At 37.9% G+C, this 20,967-nt stretch overlaps 2 protein-coding genes across 22 annotated transcripts in view; one reads left to right on the top strand and one right to left on the bottom strand.

Moving 5' to 3' along the window:
• Positions 1 to 20,967, top strand: part of MED21 (mediator complex subunit 21) — a 1,150,573-nt gene that overhangs the window by 820,193 nt on the left and 309,413 nt on the right. The gene's annotated exons all lie outside the window — the stretch shown is intronic.
• ITPR2 (inositol 1,4,5-trisphosphate receptor type 2) overlaps positions 1 to 20,967 on the bottom strand; it is a 495,967-nt gene that overhangs the window by 382,244 nt on the left and 92,756 nt on the right. Inside the window, exons 3-8 of one of the 2 annotated variants that reach the window (XM_050746648.1) lie at positions 14,238 to 14,353; positions 13,244 to 13,330; positions 10,975 to 11,133; positions 4,315 to 4,413; positions 3,923 to 4,006; positions 3,489 to 3,635 (exon numbers count right to left, since the gene is read on the bottom strand). In XM_050746648.1, the coding sequence (XP_050602605.1) occupies positions 3,489 to 3,635; positions 3,923 to 4,006; positions 4,315 to 4,413; positions 10,975 to 11,133; positions 13,244 to 13,330; positions 14,238 to 14,353 (692 nt within the window). Of the gene's footprint in view, positions 1 to 3,488; positions 3,636 to 3,922; positions 4,007 to 4,314; positions 4,414 to 9,878; positions 9,938 to 10,974; positions 11,134 to 13,243; positions 13,331 to 14,237; positions 14,354 to 20,967 lie in introns of those variants that run through there. The other variant, XM_050746649.1, reaches the window with a different exon arrangement.

The raw sequence follows: 20,967 nt of genomic DNA on the forward strand, positions 1-20,967 counted from the left end.
ATGTCATGTGAGCTGAAACCTAGAGGATGAGAAAGCCACGCAGATTGGAAGAGAGAATCACAAATGTCAAGGCCTAAGGTCTAAACTACTTAATTCTTGACCCTTTCCATACATGCTTTTTATTGACAGCATGTCTTTTGATACCTGTCTTTGAATTGGCCTTGCCCAGAGGCAGAGTCCCTAGGCTCACTGGGAATGAACGCAGTAGAAGCTCTGACACACCTGGTTGCAACAGGTGGGATGGGGTGGCAGAAAAGCTCGGGTTTTACACTCAGACTCAGGCATGTGAGTCCCAGGTCCACCAATTACTGGGGTATGACCACAGAAAGGAATTTAACATCTTTGAGCCTTATTTCTTCGTGTACAAAATGGGTTGATTCACAGGATTGTTGTGAAGATTAAATATCATAAGGCATATCAGAGTGCTAGGATAACTTTCATGACTCTCCCTGAGCACATTACATCCTTTTTGCTAGTATTGACCACCCTTTGGCTCCTGCTGCAACCGTGAATTCTGTATGTTAACATACTTCACTTGCTAATGCCTTTTGCTAGACTCCAGCAACTGTCTTCCCATACTCTCATAACCCAGATAAAATAATAATTATGAAAATACTTCAAAGCCCTTGAGGTCTTACAAAACACTCCCTCTGTGGCCAAAAGCCCACCTATCCTTCAAATTCTCACATCACATTTCTTCCACAAATCCTTTGCTAATCACACTGGCCACTGTGATCTTCTCAGTGTTTGAAATCTTAATTCTTTGGGGGAGGCAGAGATATCTGCAAGAATCTGATAAAATCTAATGTTTGTCTCAAATACACACACACACACACACTTCGTGATTTGTATATAATTGCTAAGGTTAACAAATCTGAAGATCTCAAGAACTACTCTCGTATACATCAGTGGGTCTGGCAAGGGCAGTACAGTTCCCTAGCGGGGATATTCTAGAGATTTGGAAGGGAGGGTGTTTTTGTTTATCACAATGATTTTGGAGGGATGTTATTGGCATTTAATATGCAGTGACCAAGATATTATCTACACAGCAATTTACAGGGAATTCCAGAATGTGATCAATACTGTGTGTGGCCCTCAGGACCAGCCCCACCCTGCTAAGTGCTCCCCCGCATCACAGGGGCTGAAAGCCTCACCCAGTGGGGCTCTGAGGATATTCCCGTTAGAATGGAAAGCAGAGGACAGTAGAAGAGAGGCTCCTCTTTGGGCTGCAGTAACAGTGGGAGCAGCTGACTAGTGCCCGCTCCTACAAGGTGCGTGGGTAAGGACCCCTCAGCATGTGAGCAGAGGCCTGCAGGCTGAGAGGAGGAGCAGTCATTGCATTGCTTATCTGCATTCAGATAAGCCCATGTCCCCCATTCCACGTTTCCTCCCCAGCCCTTCCAATCATGTTGAACATAATTTCCCTCTTGCTTGAAACACCTGATGCTTATGCTGGGTAAGTACAGTCCTCAGACTTCCTCACTGAAGCCCAACTGTGACAGCACATAATAAAGAAACGTCCTGAAGCCTGCATCTTTCAAATCTCAGACAGAAATAAGCCTACCATCGATATAAACTGGCAATACTTCAGTACATCAGCAGGTAAAAACATTTTACATCAAGTTATATGAAATTCATTATGGTGAGGGACGTTTAAATGAAGTAAAGACATCTCAAACTTATTAAACTATTTATTCGTTCTCTATTCTGTTCAATGTCTCACAGCATTTCCAACTATGCATTTTGATGGAAAGGGTTCACGGCAGTGGTACAGTTACAGCAAAAGCTATAAAACTGAAAGCAAAAATATGAGAGAATTTTCAAAACTCCTTTTAACAGACTCAGAACCAATATTAAATAAGCACAGACACATCAAACGCAGGTAACTCACTGTATTTCATTAACAGAGTTTTAAATAATATCTCATCTTATTGCTACCTCTGTATTTTTTAAATTTTTAAAAAGAGCAGAATATTAAGAACTTTATGGTATGAAAATGCATGCTGTAATTATGTATTTATTTTAGGATGGCCTGTTATTTTTCAGTTTTACTCTTAAGAATGAGGCAGACTTCTGGGAGGGGTTTCATGCAGCCTCGTGTGTTAGTAGCCTTCGTCATAGCTGTTTTCCCCAGAGCTTCTCAGTTCCATCACCTGTTGATGATTAGGTCTCCAAAGTCCATCTGCATGCTAGGAACTGAAATTATTCCTCAATACGTTGTGGAGTTTCAGATAGAAGACAAGTTCTTTTGTACAATTTTGTCTCGATTCTAAACCATGTCATAAACTTAAGAGAGTTCTTTTTCAGTGTCATATTTATAAACAAGGCTCAGCTCATTTGCATAGGCATCACACTTCCTCATTTTCTGCATCTCGTCAGTAATTTGCCTGAAGTATTATCCCTACTTTGATTATGGTTATCTCTCCGTTTTTCAGTTTGTTCCGCTACTACGTCTCCTAACACTGGTTATCATTCAAGGGCCCACATTTACCTTTGCTTTTTCATTTTCCTGTACTTGGATGGGTTGTCTTCTGATCCTCTTCAACCACTTCTCTCAAATCCAAACATATCCATCCAAGATAGGCATAAATATTGTATTGTTTAGATAGTCATTCTCATGTTGAAATACATATTATTATATTAAAAAGTATTTTCCTTTTATTTTTTCTTTATCTTAGAATTTGAGCATTATGCTAATTCTACCTATTAGAATATATAAATAATATTACCTATAAATTTCATTTTAGAATATTAAAGGGAATATCACAAAATATATGTTTTAAAAATTGAGGGCAAGTGAAGAATTTGAAATGGTTGAGAACCATAGCTAGCGGCTTAGATGTTTAGTAAATCTCTTGTTCATAGGCAATTCTGTAGATCTTATCTCCTCCACCTATAAAAAGATCCTTTAAGGAAAAATCCATAGATTACATTTCCTTAATTACTCTATCATGTTCCACATTTAAGTGACACTTTTAAAAAGATGAATGAATTCTTAACTATGGGTCTCCTGATTCCAATAGAAATGGCATCCACAGAAGAAATAAACATTGTTCTCCTCAGGGACTGAGTAGTTCTGGCATCAACCTTCCTCAAAGTGAGGCCTCCTACTCTATCTTGACTCCAGTGCCATTTGAGGCACATGGTCTTCAGTCTAACTAGTCTTGACATTTCACTACTGATTTGTTAAAAGGTTGTAATGTACCGTCTTAAAATGTGTGTGCGCGCGCGTGTGTGTGTGTGTGTGTGTGTGTATTTGACAGAGAAGGAGAGAAAGAAAAAATGAGAGATACCACAGAGAAGACAGCTTAGGAAATAGTTTCCTTTCAAACTGGTCACAGCAATGAATAGGCACAAGTTGGTTCACAAAAATTATTTTATTTTATGATTCTATCACAAATGATGCCTATAACAATAAAACAACCGGCCCAGTGAATCTTGCCTTTTTGATCTACATATTTATTAAGTGCCAAAAAGCATTTACATACCTCTATTTCCCACAGCGCTTTAGAACTAGTAGCAGAAGTAGCTGATTGGCGCAAGGTTGTACGAAGGAAAATGTGCTGTTTTTTCTCGTATTCATCACAAGTCAAAAACTTCTCTTGTTCCGCATGAAACAATCTAACAACGTCCCCCTAGAAAAAAAGTCAAGAGACGTCTGAACACACACATGTGAGAAGAAGGTGTTCTCTGGTTTTGATACTCTGGGCCCTTCTGCTATAGCTATTTGGCTGTTAATGCTTATTTAAACATTTAAAAATATTGGTGGGGGGGAAATTCAGTAAAACACTTAGAGTAAGTATTAACATGTGTAGTCACATTCTAAATTATGAACACCAGTGAATACATAGGTTTTGCATCTAGCATTTCAGTAAGACTACCTTCATTTCTCCAGCAAATGTCCTATGTAGCACATACTTACTCCTTTTAATACATCCTCTCGATAGGAACTATATTTCATGAATAAAGTGATTTTCCAGCTGGTGTTGCAATTAACAGCATTCACCTATAAATGAAGAAATGTTCAAAGTTGTAAGACTACAGATTCCATTCTCTACCAGAAATTATTAGTTCAACTAGTAACAAGAAATTAAAGACAACTTTGGATAATGAAGTATATAGCTCAATACAAGTATCTCTGAGAGATCATCCAAAAATAGCAATAGCTAATCATAGCTATATGTACCTTAGGGATATTAATTAGAATAACTGGGATTATGCTCATGAAAACAATGAAAGAAACCATATTACTTTTTTCTCCCTCTGTCTCATGAGAAAAATCAACACATTCATTCCTTTTCCACTTGAACTTACCTCTTTACACCCTGGGTTATCAAGAAGCTCTATGTTGCTGGCATGTAGTGGCTGTCCTGCATTCACAGGCATCAAAACAACTTTATCTCCTACAACAATCTAGGAAGCAGAAATAAATCACAATTGAGATACTACATGGATCTTTGGTGCTATATTTGAAGCTAGAAATAACTGCACAAGAGTCCGCGTTATTGATCTGACATCTGGTTCTTTTATCCTTCACACAAATTTTCGTTCAATTCTTTTTCTCTTTGAGGTAAAATATCTTCTAATAAATGATCATAGAAGCATGTCCCATAGTGCCTATCAGTCTGGATTGAGAAAGCTACTGTGGATCTTTTTCATATTCATCTCCCATTTCAGTTAGAGCTTTCTTAAAGTCAATAAATAGGCCATTATCCCTCCCCATCCATGAGGTCTTATGCCACAAGCACAATAGAGAGAGTAAATGCATCTGCCGCCCCAAAAAAAAAAAAGCAATCTATCCAAATATTAGAACCACTGCAAAAGCAAGCAGAAAATGTGATACACTTGTATCATCTTTGCGATGAGAGATGAGTATATTTGATCTTCCCATAGTCTCAGAAGTGTATTAAAAATTCTAATGTCAGCTCAATTCAGGAAATGCAGGATTAGGCATGACCTTGTAGAAATACGTTTTGTGTTTGAGCCTTGGGCATCTGATTCACTCATATCTTAAATACATTAAACTAATATCGCTCCTTAAACCTGATGTTCATTTTTAATAAAAACTAAAATTGATTATGGGAAAAGTCCTCTAAAGAAGTAAGTCTAATTGATTTTTAAATGTATGCTATTGTAGCAATATCCACCTTATCTTTAAGTATTTTTATTCATAACTCAAATTGTGGGGAATCGAAGTTACCCTTTCTTCATGATAACAAAGAACAGTTTAATTTTCATTATTAAAGTTACTTACGTTGCTGAATTTATTTAGAAGACATATTATGGTAGTAAATAAAATCTCACTTAAAGAATGATCACTATCTCAAAAATGAAAACCAAAACCCTCTCTTTGTATATTTTATACCAAGTAAATGTTAGAATGAATTAGTTTGATATATAAATGAAAAAACAAATCATAATTCAGTTGATACAAATAAACAGAACTTCTCCACGTAGTGTAACTTAATCTAAACCCAAACTTTAAAAAACATGATTTCATATTTTCGATATCAGATAACCTCACATGGATGATACGGAGGAGTCCACACTCACATATGGTACTGTTATCACAAACTATATCTGGCAATCAAAACATAATAGAGAAGCCTCAAGCTCACCAACCAACCAAAGAAAGGTTGCGCTTTGGTTTGTGGAAATAGCTCCTGCTGTTTACAGGACTGGTCTCTACTCATCACGTCCATAAGTAGTCAGATGCTGTAACTCACAAAGATTCATCATAGAAGCTCTCTATATACAGTTAAGGAAAGATCATTAAGGAGCAGTATTAAGTGAAAAGATGAATAGGCAGAGCAAGGCATGTAGTATGCTCATTTGTATAAAAATGTGAGGGAGAGAATAGGAGTATCTGCATAAAGGAATGTCTCCAGTGCACACTTGAGGAAGAAGAAGGGTAGAAATTGGGCAAATGAAATAAAAAAGTAGAAGAGAGATTTTTCACAATATATCTTTACATTGTTTTCTATCTTTGAACCATGAATTGGTATCCCTTTTAAAAATTAAATTATGAGCAAAAACAAATGAAAGTCAACATGACGTAAGCATATTCCCAATCCCCTTTCTCCCTAGGAAAACTTGTGCTGTTGCACGTGACACCAAGGCAGCTCCAAGTCACAGGGCCATGTAGAGGCCTGAGTCATCATCCATACTCTAAAGTACTGGGAGCTTGATACCACATTTTGCCAGTGCTGCATCTGGTCTTCCAATTACATTTTTTTCTTTATTTCTTCTAAAGAAAACAAAACAAAACAAAACAAAAACAGAATACATGTGCAGAACGTGCAGGTTTGTTACATAGGTATACATGTGCCCTGGTGGCTTACTGCACCTATTGACCCATCCTCTAAGTTCCCTCCCCTCACCCCCCAACCCCCGACAGGCCCTGGGGTGTGTTGTTCACCTCTCTGTGTCCATGTGTTCTGAACTTCCAATTTCTTGAAGAACAATTGGATTCGGTTGACTATTTTATTATCATCTGTGCCATGTAAATCCTAGCCAATAAGTTTCTAAATATAATGACATATTTTAACCATGTCCTTCCAATTCGAGAATACTTTTGGTTGCACCTACATTAGCTGCTCTAAGTCCTGCTATTTTACTATAGTTGTCTGTAAGTTTTGGGTCAATCCATATATTTATTTCAAAACACCACCCATAAAGCTATGTGTATGTATATATATATATGGTTTTAAATACATATATATTTAAATATATATAATATATATAAATGTGTGCATATATAAGTATATATGTGTGTGTGTGTGTATACAGAGAGAGAGAGAGAGAGAGAGGGAGAGTTTTTTCTTTTTTTTGAGATGGGGGTCTTGCTCTGTCACCCAGGCTGGAGTACAGTGGCACAGTCTCAACTCACTGCAACCTCTGCTTCCCAGGATCAAGAGATTCTCCTGCCTCAGCCTCCCGAGTAGCTGGGATTACAGACGTGCACCATCACACCCAGCTAATTTTTGTATTTTTAGTAGATACAGGGTTTCACTGTGTTGATCAGGCTGGTTTCGAAATCCTGACCGCAGGTGATTCACCTGCCTCAGCCTCCCAGAGTGCTGGGATTACAGGTGTGAGCCACTGTGCCCAGCCTAACATTGTATATATTTTTAAGAGACCAATCATATAGCCAAAACGTTCCTTGATATCTGTGAAACAGCTTCCAGTGGTTCATAAAAATGGTATTCGTAAGTAGAATCTAATATTAATTCAGTAGTTTTCAGGTCCTCATTCTTATTCTTGACAATGATTACCTTGCCTAAGCAAGATGAATAAAACTTGCAAGTGAAATGGATAAAATACCAATCATGTGAAATAAAAAGAATATTAAGAAGTGCCAGGGAGAAAACAAAAAGGTCTAAGAAGTAGTCCCTATTCTCACGGAATTCATACCTAATTAGATAATTTAGCAAATATGGAATATGGTAGTATTTTCAGAATAGTGAAGCTCAGGACGTGATTCACAGATGGGGTCAGGTGCTTTCTGCTATGTATTTAATATAGAACTTGAGGGGGACAGAGTGAGACTCTGTCTCCAAAAAAAAAAAAAAAAAAAAAGAATTTGAGGGTGAAGACATTTTCTGCCACATCCTAGGATCAGCCATCACATTTGCTCTAGTACACAAACATGTTTTTTATAAATTGCAATTCCAAAAGCACTTCTGTTGATTCTATGTAAGAGCCATGTAAGATTCAAGCTGAGATTTTGCTGAAAATAAAGAGGGATATAACATCACCAGCAGCTACCCTTCTTTTGAAGTGGCACCTGGTATGGTGAAAAGAACATCACAGTAGGAATCTAAACCCCAGGGTTCTAGTTCCACCGTAGCTAGAAATTCAAGGCACATATTTTTTCTAAAATGGCGAAGTCTACTTGCTGTTTGAAGAGTTTCTTTTTTCAAGAGTTAAAATTTTCTCTTTATTTAAAGAATATCTGACTTTTATTCCCTTTTAAAACCTACCATAAAGGTAAAGAACCCAAGATTTCTTAGATCAAAATTGAAAATGAAAAATTAACTACTCAACCGTGGGAAGATACATAAAAATAAAAAAAGAAAGAAAGAAAAATGAAATATTTATGTTCTCTGCTCATAGCTGTCCCTAGTGACTTTGCAGTTCAACTGCAATCACGGGCTTTGTATACAGCTGAAAGTAGAGGGATCCATGAGTCTATTTTCTCCCCAAAACCATCCATCCCACAATTCCATAAGATATATCATAAAGTTGCCCTTAAGAAGTAGGAACTATTTCCTTTTGAAGATAGGGTTTCCTTTCTCCCAGACAATCATGACCCTATTTATTGCATTTCATTTGGGTCATAGAACGTCTTGCTGGATGTGAAAACCTCATCTTAAAATATCATCTTAAAACCTCATCTATTGTTCTTGGGTTTTTTGTTTGTTTGTTTGTTTGTCTGTTTGTTTGAGACGGAGTCTCACTCTGTCATCCAGGCTGGAGTGCAGTGGCACAATCTCAGCTCACTGCAAGCTCCTGGGTTCACGCCATTCTCCTGCCTCAGCCTCCCAAGTGGCTGGGACTACAGGCACCCACAAGCACACCCAGCTAATTTTTTTTCTTTTTTCTTTTTTTTTTTGTTTTGAGACGGAGTCTTGCTCTATCGCCCAGGCTGGAGTGCAGTGGTGCGATCTCGGCTCACTGCAAACTCCACCTCTCGGGTTCACGCCATTCTCCTGCCTCAGACTCCTGAGTAGCTGGGACTACAGGTGCCCGCCACCACACCCAGCTAATTTTTTGTATTTTTAGTAGAGACAGGGGTTCACCGTGTTAGCCGGGATGGTCTCGATCTCCTGACCTCGTGATCCGCCTGCCTCGGCCTCCCAAAGTGCTGGGATTACAGGCGTGAGCCACTGTGCCCGGCCTCATCTATTGTTAAACAGTAAAATAGCATTTTAAAAGTCCTCTAAACATTGCAATTTCCTCTTTCTAATTTAATATGTTTTTAAGGAAAATCAGTAGTAGTTGAACCACTGGTTATGAAGTGACCGTATTTCCAACTGTCTTTCACATAGTCAGTTTATATTTTAGAAATATGCTACCTATTTTAGGGGGAAAAAATGAGTATTACAATACAATTATTTATGTGACCAATATAGGGCTGTGGGTGTGCTTATGCTTTCAGCAACCATAATTACACACAAAAGCTACACAGTGGCAAACAAAAACAGTGAGCTGTTTCAGCAAAAAGCAGTGTGGAAGGTTGTTTCAGCCATGCTTTCTGAAGCACATCCAGATAAGGAGAACTCCTGTATTGCACTTAACAATTACATTGTCCATTTTCACCAAGATTGAGTGTTTGGGTGGTAGGTTTTGTTTCACTTTGTTTTTACAGTACAACTAATTATTTGAAATAGTTCATTACATTCAACTCTCTATTGACTGTGTAAAAGCAGCAAGGAAAAGAATAGATAAAATGAATAAATAAGCAGATAGGATGAATTAATATAATCCACAACTAATGTAAAAACTCCAATTCATTCAATTATTTCATCACATTCCTTCCGAGCTTGAGCTCAGGTTTTGTTTGTTTTCATATTTAATTTTCATGGACCTCCTGTAGACAGGGACACTATTCAGTGGAGGGCTGGGGATGGGAACAAGCATTGCAAGAAAGGGCCTCAAAGGCACAAGTTGTTCGTAAACTACATAATCAGTCCCTGAACAACTGAGAGTTGATTGTAATGAACTATTTAATGAAACTAAAATGTGTATCATGCTCACAGCACACATCACCTGATGTCAAAAGAAAAAAAAAGTAAGATTTTTTTTTAAGAAATCCAACCAACACAAGACTTAAAGTGCATCACATTCCTGCATGCCATGCTTCTACCAAACCTTACCAAAGGAAGACATCACCAGATAATTTATTAACCAAATTAAATCCAGAAGCTTGCATCCTGTGGAATTGAATTTGTACTTCAAAATTCACTGGAAAAATTAGATTCACTATAAAGACATTCCTAAGACAAGAAATATCCAAAACACATTTAAAATTTAATCAAAGTTTCAACTGAAAAAAAAAACTCCATCAGAATAATTATACTTTTATATTGCTTTGAATTCATGTTATTTTTTTAAAATCTTAACTACTGATCCCCCGATGCAATATTTGCAGGTATTTATGAAACTTATTCAGCGCTCAGTGTCTAGCAGCATTTCCTGAGCATCATCCATGTGCTATGGACTCTCACCCAATATTTTATTTATTACACACAAAAATATCACACTCTTGATCTTATTGACTATTTCTCATAATTTATTCTCTATTTTATAAAGTAGCAGAAAATATTTTAGCAACCACTAAAATTTACATGCAATACACACATATTCCACAACATTTTTAAAAAATTTTTTTAGAAACAAGGTCTCACTATGTTGCCCAGGCTGGTCTTGAATTGGTGGGCTCAAGTGATTCTCCTGCCTCAGTGCCCCAACCAGTCCACAACATATCATAAACATAGTTGTCATCAATGAGCAGATGCCAACCTGCAGCTCCTCTACTCCATCTCTTTTAAGACCTTATAGACTGTCAGCAGCTGGCCATAGAGCCAGTAAATGGAATCCTGTCATGATTCACGGTGCCACTCCATTCATTCAAAGGGCACACACTATTTCCTAAACACAGACCAAGCTCCCTCCTGATTAGGCAAAAGAGTAAATTCTCCTTCTCTTTTAAAAGTCTCAGCCAATATTAAGGTTGCTTAAGTTCTTTCACACAAATTCTAGCTGGAAGATTTTAAATGAATCTGAACTTTGTCTTATGATTTCTGAGCACAATTTGTACTATAAATAAACATGTGTAACCTAGTAGATACTAACATAAAAATCATGTATTGAGTAAAATCTATATTTTCATTTTGTACTTTCTGGATCCTCTTACTATGAATTATTTTCTTTATGAACCCACTATTTCCCTCTTAATCGCATATTACATACATTGTCACCCTCGCTTCTCAGCTTCCAGAAGGGATGAATATAAAACCAAGACCCTTCGTTTCCCGCAGCATCCAAGGACACACGCATGGCATTCTTCTCCAGTAAAGCAGGCAATCTCTTGTTGACAGTAAGATATTTGTTGCTTTTTATATGCAGTAGCTATAGGGAAAAGACATAGATTACCACCTTTATTCTTTGCTCTCCTCTGATAATTACATTCATATGTTTTATACATATATATTCATCTAACACGGCTTGAGGTGAAAGTTAAACAAAGGAGTATTTTCAGCCTCCACACTCACCATCTTTCCTACTTGACTTTCTTTGGGTTCTTCTTCCCCTTCACCCCAATTCTGCTTCATAATGAAATGGGCATAATAGGGAGCAAAAAAAACAAAAAAAAACAAAAAGAGGGGACCCCTCCGAATGATTTTCATCTACTGATAAATACTGGCTAAAACTAGGTTTTCCAAAGGAGACCTTGAGTTTCCCCAAAAGCACATCCTTTCTCAATGCCTGCACAGCCACAAAACAGCATATACTAAAGAAAGGCCAAGAAACTCAAATAATGCACCAGCCCACTTAGTATTATTAACCAGCCCTGCCCACAGTCAGCTCTGATTCTTCCTCTGTAAAGAGGCAGCTGCTCATCCTAAATAGGCTCTATACCTTCTGCCAGGGGATGCTGACCCTACCTCCTCCCAGATGAGTGTAAAAGCATCACTTCTCAGATGTTTTTGGACTTTGTGAACAAAATCTTGCCAAAACATGATTCTACTGAGTAGCAAAACCAAAACAAAATACTCTTTCCATCTATTATTACAATCATTTCAAAAAACAATGGTCATTTTAGTATTCACAATATAAGAAAGAAATTATCTCAAAATAAAGGACAGTTCTTTAATTGAAAAAAAAAATCAGCATTTTGAAATGCTCATTATCATACTCTTGGGTCCTTATGTTACCATAAACCAATGGAAACCCTCCTGGGCTGGCCTTTGGGATCCACCATGTTAAAGAACATGGCTCAGCCCCTCACTGACCAAGCTAACATCTGCACTTCAGGTACTTGACAAGGAACATAAGTTCCACTTGCTGACATTTAATCAAAACTCGGTTAAGAGAAACTCTATTTATGAAGGATTGCCCCAGGGACATCCAGCCCACTCAGGTTGCAGGTTTCACATTATCCATCATTCGATTAAGTCATACATTCAGGGAGCTGCCGACCCAGCTTCTCTCATCTTATCCCAACAGTGCACTGCTTTGACTGCCCTGCGCTCTGGCATTTTGCCATTGGCCAATAACAAAATATCAGGGATATTATTTTAAAAAACAGCTCTATGAAATGCCTCATTGTAGCATTTACTGTAAGGAAGTTGTCAAGGCTATTGTTTACTATATTACACAGTGTTCTCTTTATGAGGATACATAGGAGAAACACTTCCCTGGTCTTACTCCTGGGAACAGCTGTGCTTCTAGACCTCTGATTTGGCTCTGTGCTGCCAATCTCCCAGCCAATGCTGTAACAGACTATGCTTCCCTATGGCTAAGTGGGCAAGAAAAAGCCTTCAAGTCAAAATTTACCAGACTTTACAACATGGTTTTTATAAACATGCCTCACCCCTGATTTCAGTTTATTCATCCGACCATGATTTTCCCTGTGACCCAATTGCTTTATTTATTTCTATTTTATCTCACTATATGCTCTGCATTTTGGAAAGTGCCTGACATTCTTTTTTGAAAAAGGTGGGGCATATATTAGCAAATAACCAAGTAAGAAGCTAAAAAGATCTAAATGAAACACAGGAAAGGAATGCAGCTGAGATAAAACAGAGTGTGCATACTAATTGAAATAGAAGACCTTCGAATAACAATTCAAGGATGACTTCCAGCTGAAAGTGAAAACTTTTCTTTCTTCACAAAATGAAAAGCTAAGCTCCGTACGTTAAACATGGTCCCATTAAGCTAAAGGACTATTTTAGAACAGGCCTTTAGAAATTGTTTCCTGACCCTCTTCTTTTTGATGTAGTAACTTGTGCATGCATCCAGATAAGATCACTTCTTTATGTGTAAATATCAGATTTATTCTTAAACATACAGAATAGTGCACTGAATATCAACTAAATACATTACAATACATCACAACATCTATAATTCCCCTCAAAGAACAAACTATTGTCTCTCAAAATTTCAATGCAGTTTGGCTTTCCTGCCAACTTATTGACCAACTCCCCATAAAATACTTCGTTTAAGATAAAATACTTACTTGTATAACATTACTGTATTTCACAATTTCTCCCAACAGCTTCTTATTCTCTGATTCATTTTGTTTTTGTTCCAGTTCTGCAGCGTGCTATAAGATGATTATCAAATATTCAGTGTGGAAATATAGTAAACAGAGTACAATAACTGACAAAGACATATTTTTTTAGGAACAAGACTATAGCCAGGAATAAAATAGGCTAGTAGTAGAGTCAGGACTGTAATCTTGGTTTAGGTGTTTTGTTTTGCTTTATGTTTCCATCATATCATATTGTCTTTCAGATTTTCACATCATATTCACCCAGGTACTTGCAAACTTGGGGAGTGGATGACTCCCCAAAGGGAGCACTAATTAAATAAATGATTATAACGCAGTGTGAAGATTTCTCAATGTACGCTGAAATGCCCTCCAACATGTCTTGGGCCACTTTTATGCTGGACATTTCAGAAAAGTACTAGGCTCTTTGTTCTTATAAAATTACTTTAAGAAGGTATATTGCTAGAAAAGCCAATCAGGATAATAGGAGAATTTCCAAAGTCTTGAGAAGTACAGTTCTTAATTCTGAAAGTACCAGGAATTTTAATGAGGCAAAATTAAGTTCTATCGAATTTACACTCAGACAAACCATAAACAATGGTCTTTCAATTATTTTTCTCCATAGTCTTTCAGGAAAAATATGAAGGATTATGTCAAGTAAAATATAACTGGATTTAATATTCTTACAGAGATTCTGAATTGGTTTTCATCTTGATGGGAAGCTTTGAATTAGTCTGGCACACCCTAAAAAACAGCAGCAATAATGCGCTACCTACATGCCAGAAAATAAATGGTCACACCCTATTACTTGAAAAGCCCTTCTACTATCAATGTGTTGCTATATGTATTCTAAACCTCTGTGTATTGGGTGAAAGGACAAAGCTAGAAAGCTCCAAATACATCTATTGTTATTGCTGTACTTGGTTAGCCTAAGCCAGACAATTGGAAGCCTGGTCCTTACCTGTAGTTTCTTCAGCAAGGCTGCCTCGGTGTGGTTCCCTTGTTTGGCTTGCTTGGCTTTCCAATATTGCTTCTGGGCAGAATATCGGTTCATAGGGCACACCTTGAAAAGGCAGTCTGTGACAAACCAACAAACAAAAACACTGTAACTAAGGCGACCAGCATTTCTTAGATTTCCCTTATAGCTCAGTTTTGGAATCTTGGAATCCCTTATTATACAGAACAGTTAAAAGTCATAGTCCATCCTCCGGCCAACTCTCCATTCACTCTATAACATCCTTTTCAAATAATTATTTAGACTCAGTTAAAATATCCCCTTCTTCATTAGTTTAAGTTTTTTAAAGACTACTATAGCCAGCGTATAAAGAAATCAAACCCATGTAACTGTGATATTATAAGGCATGGATTAATTATAATGGGGGACCTGGTCTTAGAAAGCAAATAGAATGAGATTAGTGACTTTCACTGCCTCATCTGACTTTGCACAATTAATACATAGTTGTGCTGTGTGTATTTGACAGCCAAAATGATCCAGGAAGTAGATCCCAGCTGACCATTAGAGTCATTCACTCCCCAAGTTTCCAAATACCCGGGTGAATATGATGTGAAAATCTGAAAGACAGTATGATATGATGGAAACATAAAGCAAAATAAAACACGTAAACCAAGATTACAGTCCTGACTCTACTACTAAACATCGAGATAGAAAATCATACAGGAATATTACAGTTGTGATATCTCTAAGTCAAGAAGCAAAATAAACGTTTTATTTTCAATGAGGAGAATGGAAGAACTCAATAGTTTAGCCACATGCTAATGATTTTGTAAGCTATGGAATAGAATACAATCTAGAATAAAGGTTAATTCTCAGTATTCTACCACGAAAGAGTAGTAATACAGAAAATTCAAACCTTATTTTCATTTTTCTCACAAAAAGCTGTGTGAGTTCAAAATAACTAATTTACTTTATTTTGACTGATGTGTTGATACTTAGGGTCATTCTCATTTGACAAATAACTATCACAAAAATAAAATTCAGTCAACTCAAATAGCCACTTTAGCCACATTATTGACTATATTATATAATATGCTTGTTCCACTATTTTCCTTAAAATTGATTGTGTTTAAAAAGATGATATCTTTTCAAATATCACCTTCTCATGGTTCTAATGGCATAAATGATCAAGAAATATGGCTGTAAAATTTTTAAGGAATGTAGGAAAAACAAGACAATGATTATTTTTTTCTATACAAACACATATTCCATTGATTGTTCCACCCCCCCATACACAGACAAGGTAACAGCAAACTAACCTTAATTTCTAGTTTAAAGGGTACTGATATGGATGAGTAAATATAGGGAGTAGAAAACAGATACCTTCAAACTGCTGAAAGTAGGCTGAGAGGCCACCACAATTACAATAGGATACAGGAATCAACACGTAGCACGTGTGTGACCAAAGACTGACAGCCCGGAAAATGTTTTTCTTGGCAGTGTATCATACAAGCCCTAAAAGTTATTTCCTGTACCTTAGCAACTACAAAGAAGATTTTACTAATTTCTTGAAGCACAAATCCACAGGTTGTTTGCAAATATTTCCATAAGAGTGCTCCCAATTTAATACAGCAGACTCTGATGACTATCCTGCATTAGGTAAGTGGTAAAACTCTACACTGTCTGCATTCAGCAAAAGCACAAATCCATGATCAAGGGGAACTGAACTCCATAATCTGGAGTTTATGCTTCTGACTTTCTTCAAGTATAAAAAGGAAAGAGAAAAAATTGTGTTTCTCTCCATTATTACAGATTCCTAATTAAGCTCAATTGGAAATGATCCTTTAACAGAGAAAACATTTTTGTAAATCCCAGACCACCTCAATAGCACTCCTAATTAGCAATATCTTTGGGGAGTCAGCATACTGGCTGTCAGGCCAAATGCTCCTGAGTGGTGGCTGAGGTCACTGTGAAGTGAGGCCAAACATTCAGCCAAACTGTGTTTACTGTAATCCCCTACAGGGGGTCACGCCCTGCATGAACAGGTGTTAAGCCTCAGACCCTGTCCTCAGAAAGCTCACGGTCTACTTGAAGCTTCACAAAGGAGCTCTGGAGAAGATGCTATGAGCCACAAAGATGCACGTGGCCAACTTCACAGGCAACGGAGGTCAGAAAAGACTTCCAAAAAGGAGAAGAAAGGGGAAAACACAGCCAAATTTTAAAGAACCAATACTCATTCAGCACAGGGGCAAGAGGGCTCCCATGCTGAGGTGAGGGGCATTCCAAACAGAGCCAGTGGCTGGTATGAAGGCAGAAAAGAATGCTAAGGGACCCCTAACCATGCAGGAAAACCACCACTGAGGCAGCGAAATAAAAATGGAATGGTAGGCTGATGTCAAGATCTACAGTGTTATGTTCTAGGCTAAGGAGGATGGACTATATCCCATGGAAAATGCTGAACTCCTACAGACTTTTAAGCTCTTAGGGCATGTGAAAGATGGCATGAGCAAGGGGCAGGAAGGCCATCCCCAAAGCCTGCTGCTGTTGTGAAAAGACAGTAGCGATGGAACTGTACGGTAGTTTTTGGGTAGCCCTACATGTAAAATAAAGCAGCCAAACCAGAGGCTTAATAATCGACTAGATGCAGGGGTGGGAAAAGGTGAGGGAGGGGTAAGTGAAGACAGTCAAATGAACAAGCTTCCACCCACTCTATCTGAAGTGCAAAGTCTTGGGTTTCAAAAGCCCTTTTCATTTCAGGGCCTTAGTTTTACAGTCCCTCTCAGCAGCCTCCCACAGGGGACATCTCATTTTATATTACAGTAAATAATTGATCTGTTTCTGCATGGGAACTAATCTTGCAGGATTGTTCTGGATAATAGGAGGGAAGGTGGGGCACGCGCAGACTTCTGCTAAAAAGCTTTCCTTGGTGGCAGTAGGGTGTGTGCATGCTTAATTCTCTCTCTGCCTCCTTTAGAACACATTTTTAAAAATCTACTGTTCTTGGGCTGGTCACACATTTTGTCTGATTCTAAATTTACTGCATAATAAAAGTGCTAATACCTGCTGCCACACCTAATTCACAGGGTTGCTGAGATGAGCAAAAAGAAAATCTGTGTGAAAGTTCTCTGTGAACTTTAAAGTCCTATTATAAATGTAAGGCATTATTATTGATATTGCTTCATTCTTTCAGCAATAGCCTCACTAAGATGAAGAGATGACTAAATCCTTACAGAGCTCTCAGCAAAGAGTAATGAAAAGTAGTTTAAATTCATTACAGATGCTGGATATTAGACCTTTGTTGGATGCATTGTTTGCAAAAATTTTCTCCCATTCTGTGGGTCGTCCGTTTACTCTGTTGATAGCTTCTTTTGCTGTGCAGAAGCTAGTTTAATTAGATCCCAGTTGTCAATTTTTGCTTTTGTTGCAATTGCTTCTGGAACTTAAACAAATTTACAAGTAAAAAGCAAACAACCCCATTAAAAAGTGGGCAAAGGACATGAACAGACACTTTTCAAAAGAAAACACACATGCGGCCAACAATCATACGAAAAAAAGCTCAACATCATTGATCATTAGGGAAATGCAAATCAAAACCACAATGAGATACTATCTCACATCAGTCAGAATGGCTACGACTAAAGCGTCAAAAAAAATAGATGCTAGTGAGGTTATGAAGAAAAATTAACACTTCTACACTGTTGGTGGGAGTGTAAAATAGTACAGCCATTGTGGAAGACAATTTCTCAAAGGCCAAAAGACAGAAATACCACTGGACCCAGCTATTTCATTACTGGGTATATGCCCAAAGGAATATAAACCATTCTGTTATGAAGACACATGCACACATATGTTCACTGCAGCACTATCCACGATAGCAAAGACATGGAATCAACCTAAATGCCCATCAATCATAGACTAGATAAAGAAAACATGGTACATATAGACCATGGAATACTACGCAGCCACAAAAAAAGAATGAGATCATGGCTTTTTCAGGGACATGAATGGAGCTGGAGGCCATTACCCCTAGCAAGCTAATGAAAATCAAATAAGTTACATGTAGCTCCCACTTATAAGTGAAGCTAAAAGATGAGAACACATGGACACATAGAGGGGAACAACTCACACTGGAGCCTTTTGGAGGGTGGAGGATGAGAGGAGGGAGAGGATCAGGAAAAATAACTAATGAGTACAAGGCTTAAACCTGGGTGATGAAATAATCTGTACAACAATCCCCCAAGACACAAGTTTACCTATGTAACAAAACTGCACTTGTAACCCTGAAGTTAAAATAAAAGTTTTTTTCATTTTTTCATTTTTTCATGTGTCTGTTGGCTGTATGAATGTCTTCTTTTGAGAAATGTCTGTTCATATCCTTTGCCCACTTTTTGATGGGGCTGTTTGTTTTTTTCTTGTAAATTTGTTTGAGTTCTTTGTAGGTTCTGGATATTAGCCCTTTGTCAGATGAGTAGATTGCAAAAATTTTCTCCCATTCTGTAGGTTGCCTGTTCACTCTGATGGTAGTTTCTTTTGCTGTGCAGAAGCTCTTTAGTTTAATGAGATCCCATTTGTCAATTTTGGCTTTTGCTGCCGTTGCTTTTGGTGTTTTAGACATGAAGTCTTTGCCCATGCCTATGTCCTGAATGGTACTACCTAGGTTTTCCTCTAGGGTTTTTATGGTATTAGGTCTAACATTTAAGTCTCTAATCCATCTTGAATTAATTTTCGTATAAGGAGTAAGGAAAGGATCCAGTTTCAGCTTTCTACTTATGGCTAGCCAATTTTCCCAGCACCATTTATTAAATAGGGAATCCTTTCCCCATTTCTTGTTTCTCTCAGGTTTGTCAAAGATCAGATGGCTGTAGATGTGTGGTATTATTTCTGAGGACTCTGTTCTGTTCCATTGGTCTATATCTCTGTTTTGGTACCAGTACCGTGCTGTGTTTTGGTTACTGTAGCCTTGTAGTATAGTTTGAAGTCAGGTAGCGTGATGCCTCCAGCTTTGTTCTTTTGACTTAGGATTGTCTTGGAGATGCGGGCTCTTTTTTGGTTCCATATGAACTTTAAAGCAGTTTTTTCCAATTCTGTGAAGAAACTCATTGGTAGCTTGATGGGGATGGCATTGAATCTATAAATAACCTTGGGCAGTATGGCCATTTTCACGATATTGATTCTTCCTATCCATGAGCATGGTATGTTCTTCCATTTGTTTGTGTCCTCTTTGATTTCACTGAGCAGTGGTTTGTAGTTCTCCTTGAAGAGGTCCTTTACATCCCTTGTAAGTTGGATTCCTAGGTATTTCATCACTGGCCATCAGAGAAATGCAAATCAAAACACAATGAGATACCATCTCACACCAGTTAGAATGGCGATCATTAAAAAGTCAGGAAACAACAGGTGCTGGAGAGGATGTGGAGAAATAGGAACACTTTCACACTGTTGGTGGGATTGTAAACTAGTTCAACCGTTATGGAAAACAGTATGGCAATTCCTCAAGGATCTAGAACTAGATGTACCATATGACCCAGCCATCCCATTACTGGGTATATACCCAAAGGATTATAAATCATGCTGCTATAAAGACACATGCACACATATGTTTATTGTGGCACTATTCACAATAGCAAAGACTTGGAATCAACCCAAATGTCCATCAGTGACAGACTGGATTAAGAAAATGTGGCACATATACACCATGGAATACTATGCAGCCATAAAAAAGGATGAGTTTGTGTCCTTTGTAGGGACATGGATGCAGCTGGAAACCATCATTCTCAGCAAACTATCGCAAGAACAGAAAACCAAACACCGCATGTTCTCACTCATAGGTGGGAACTGAACAATGAGATCATTTGGACTCGGGAAGGGGAACATCACACACCGGGGCCTATCATGGGGAGGGGGTAGGGGGGAGGGGGGAGGAATTGCATTGGGAGTTATACCTGATGTAAATGACGAGTTGATGGGTGCTGACGAGTTGATGGGTGCAGCACAGCAACATGGCACAAGTATACATATGTAAGAAACCTGCACGTTATGCACATGTACCCTAGAACTTAAAGTATAATAATAATAAAAAATAAATAAAAAATAAAAATTAAAAATAAAAAATAAGTTTTTTAAAAAGGGGATAGAGAGGGAAGTTAGGCATGCAACTGGGAAGCTGAAATAAGCCAAGAAAAGAGAAGAGAAGAGAAGAGAAGAGAAGAGAAGAGAAGAGAAGAGAAGAGAAGAGAAGAGAAGAGAAGAGAAGAGAAGAGAGAAGAGAAGAGACGAGACGAGACGAGACGAGACGAGACGAGACGAGAAGAGAAGCGAGAAGAGAAGAGAAGAGAAAAGAGAAAAGAAAAGAAGAAAAAGAAAAGAAAAGAAAAGTCTCAGATGAAACCTGAACACACACCAAGAGTGCCCAGTTAATGACAAGGTGTTCACTCCTTTGGTTTAAGATGCCACAGTGTGTCTTTGTATAAACTTCTCAAATTCCTTGGAACAAATACAGTAAGAAGAGGATTAAATCTTCATTACCATGTAATATCTTTTGAGAAATGCAGATGCCATCACTAACATCAGTAAGGGCGGAGCCCTTGACAAGCCTACTTTTTTTCAGTGTGCAGGATCACAGCTATTTCAGAGCAACCCGGTCTCACCTGCCCTCCTCATCCTGCTTCTAAACTCTCTAGTATTCCTTGATCTGTAGAGGTGTAATACTGTTAAGAAAAATGTTTTATGGAGTCCA

The sequence above is a fragment of the Macaca thibetana genome, chromosome 11, assembly GCF_024542745.1.
Source record: "Macaca thibetana thibetana isolate TM-01 chromosome 11, ASM2454274v1, whole genome shotgun sequence".
Taxonomy (NCBI): Eukaryota; Metazoa; Chordata; class Mammalia; order Primates; family Cercopithecidae; genus Macaca; species Macaca thibetana.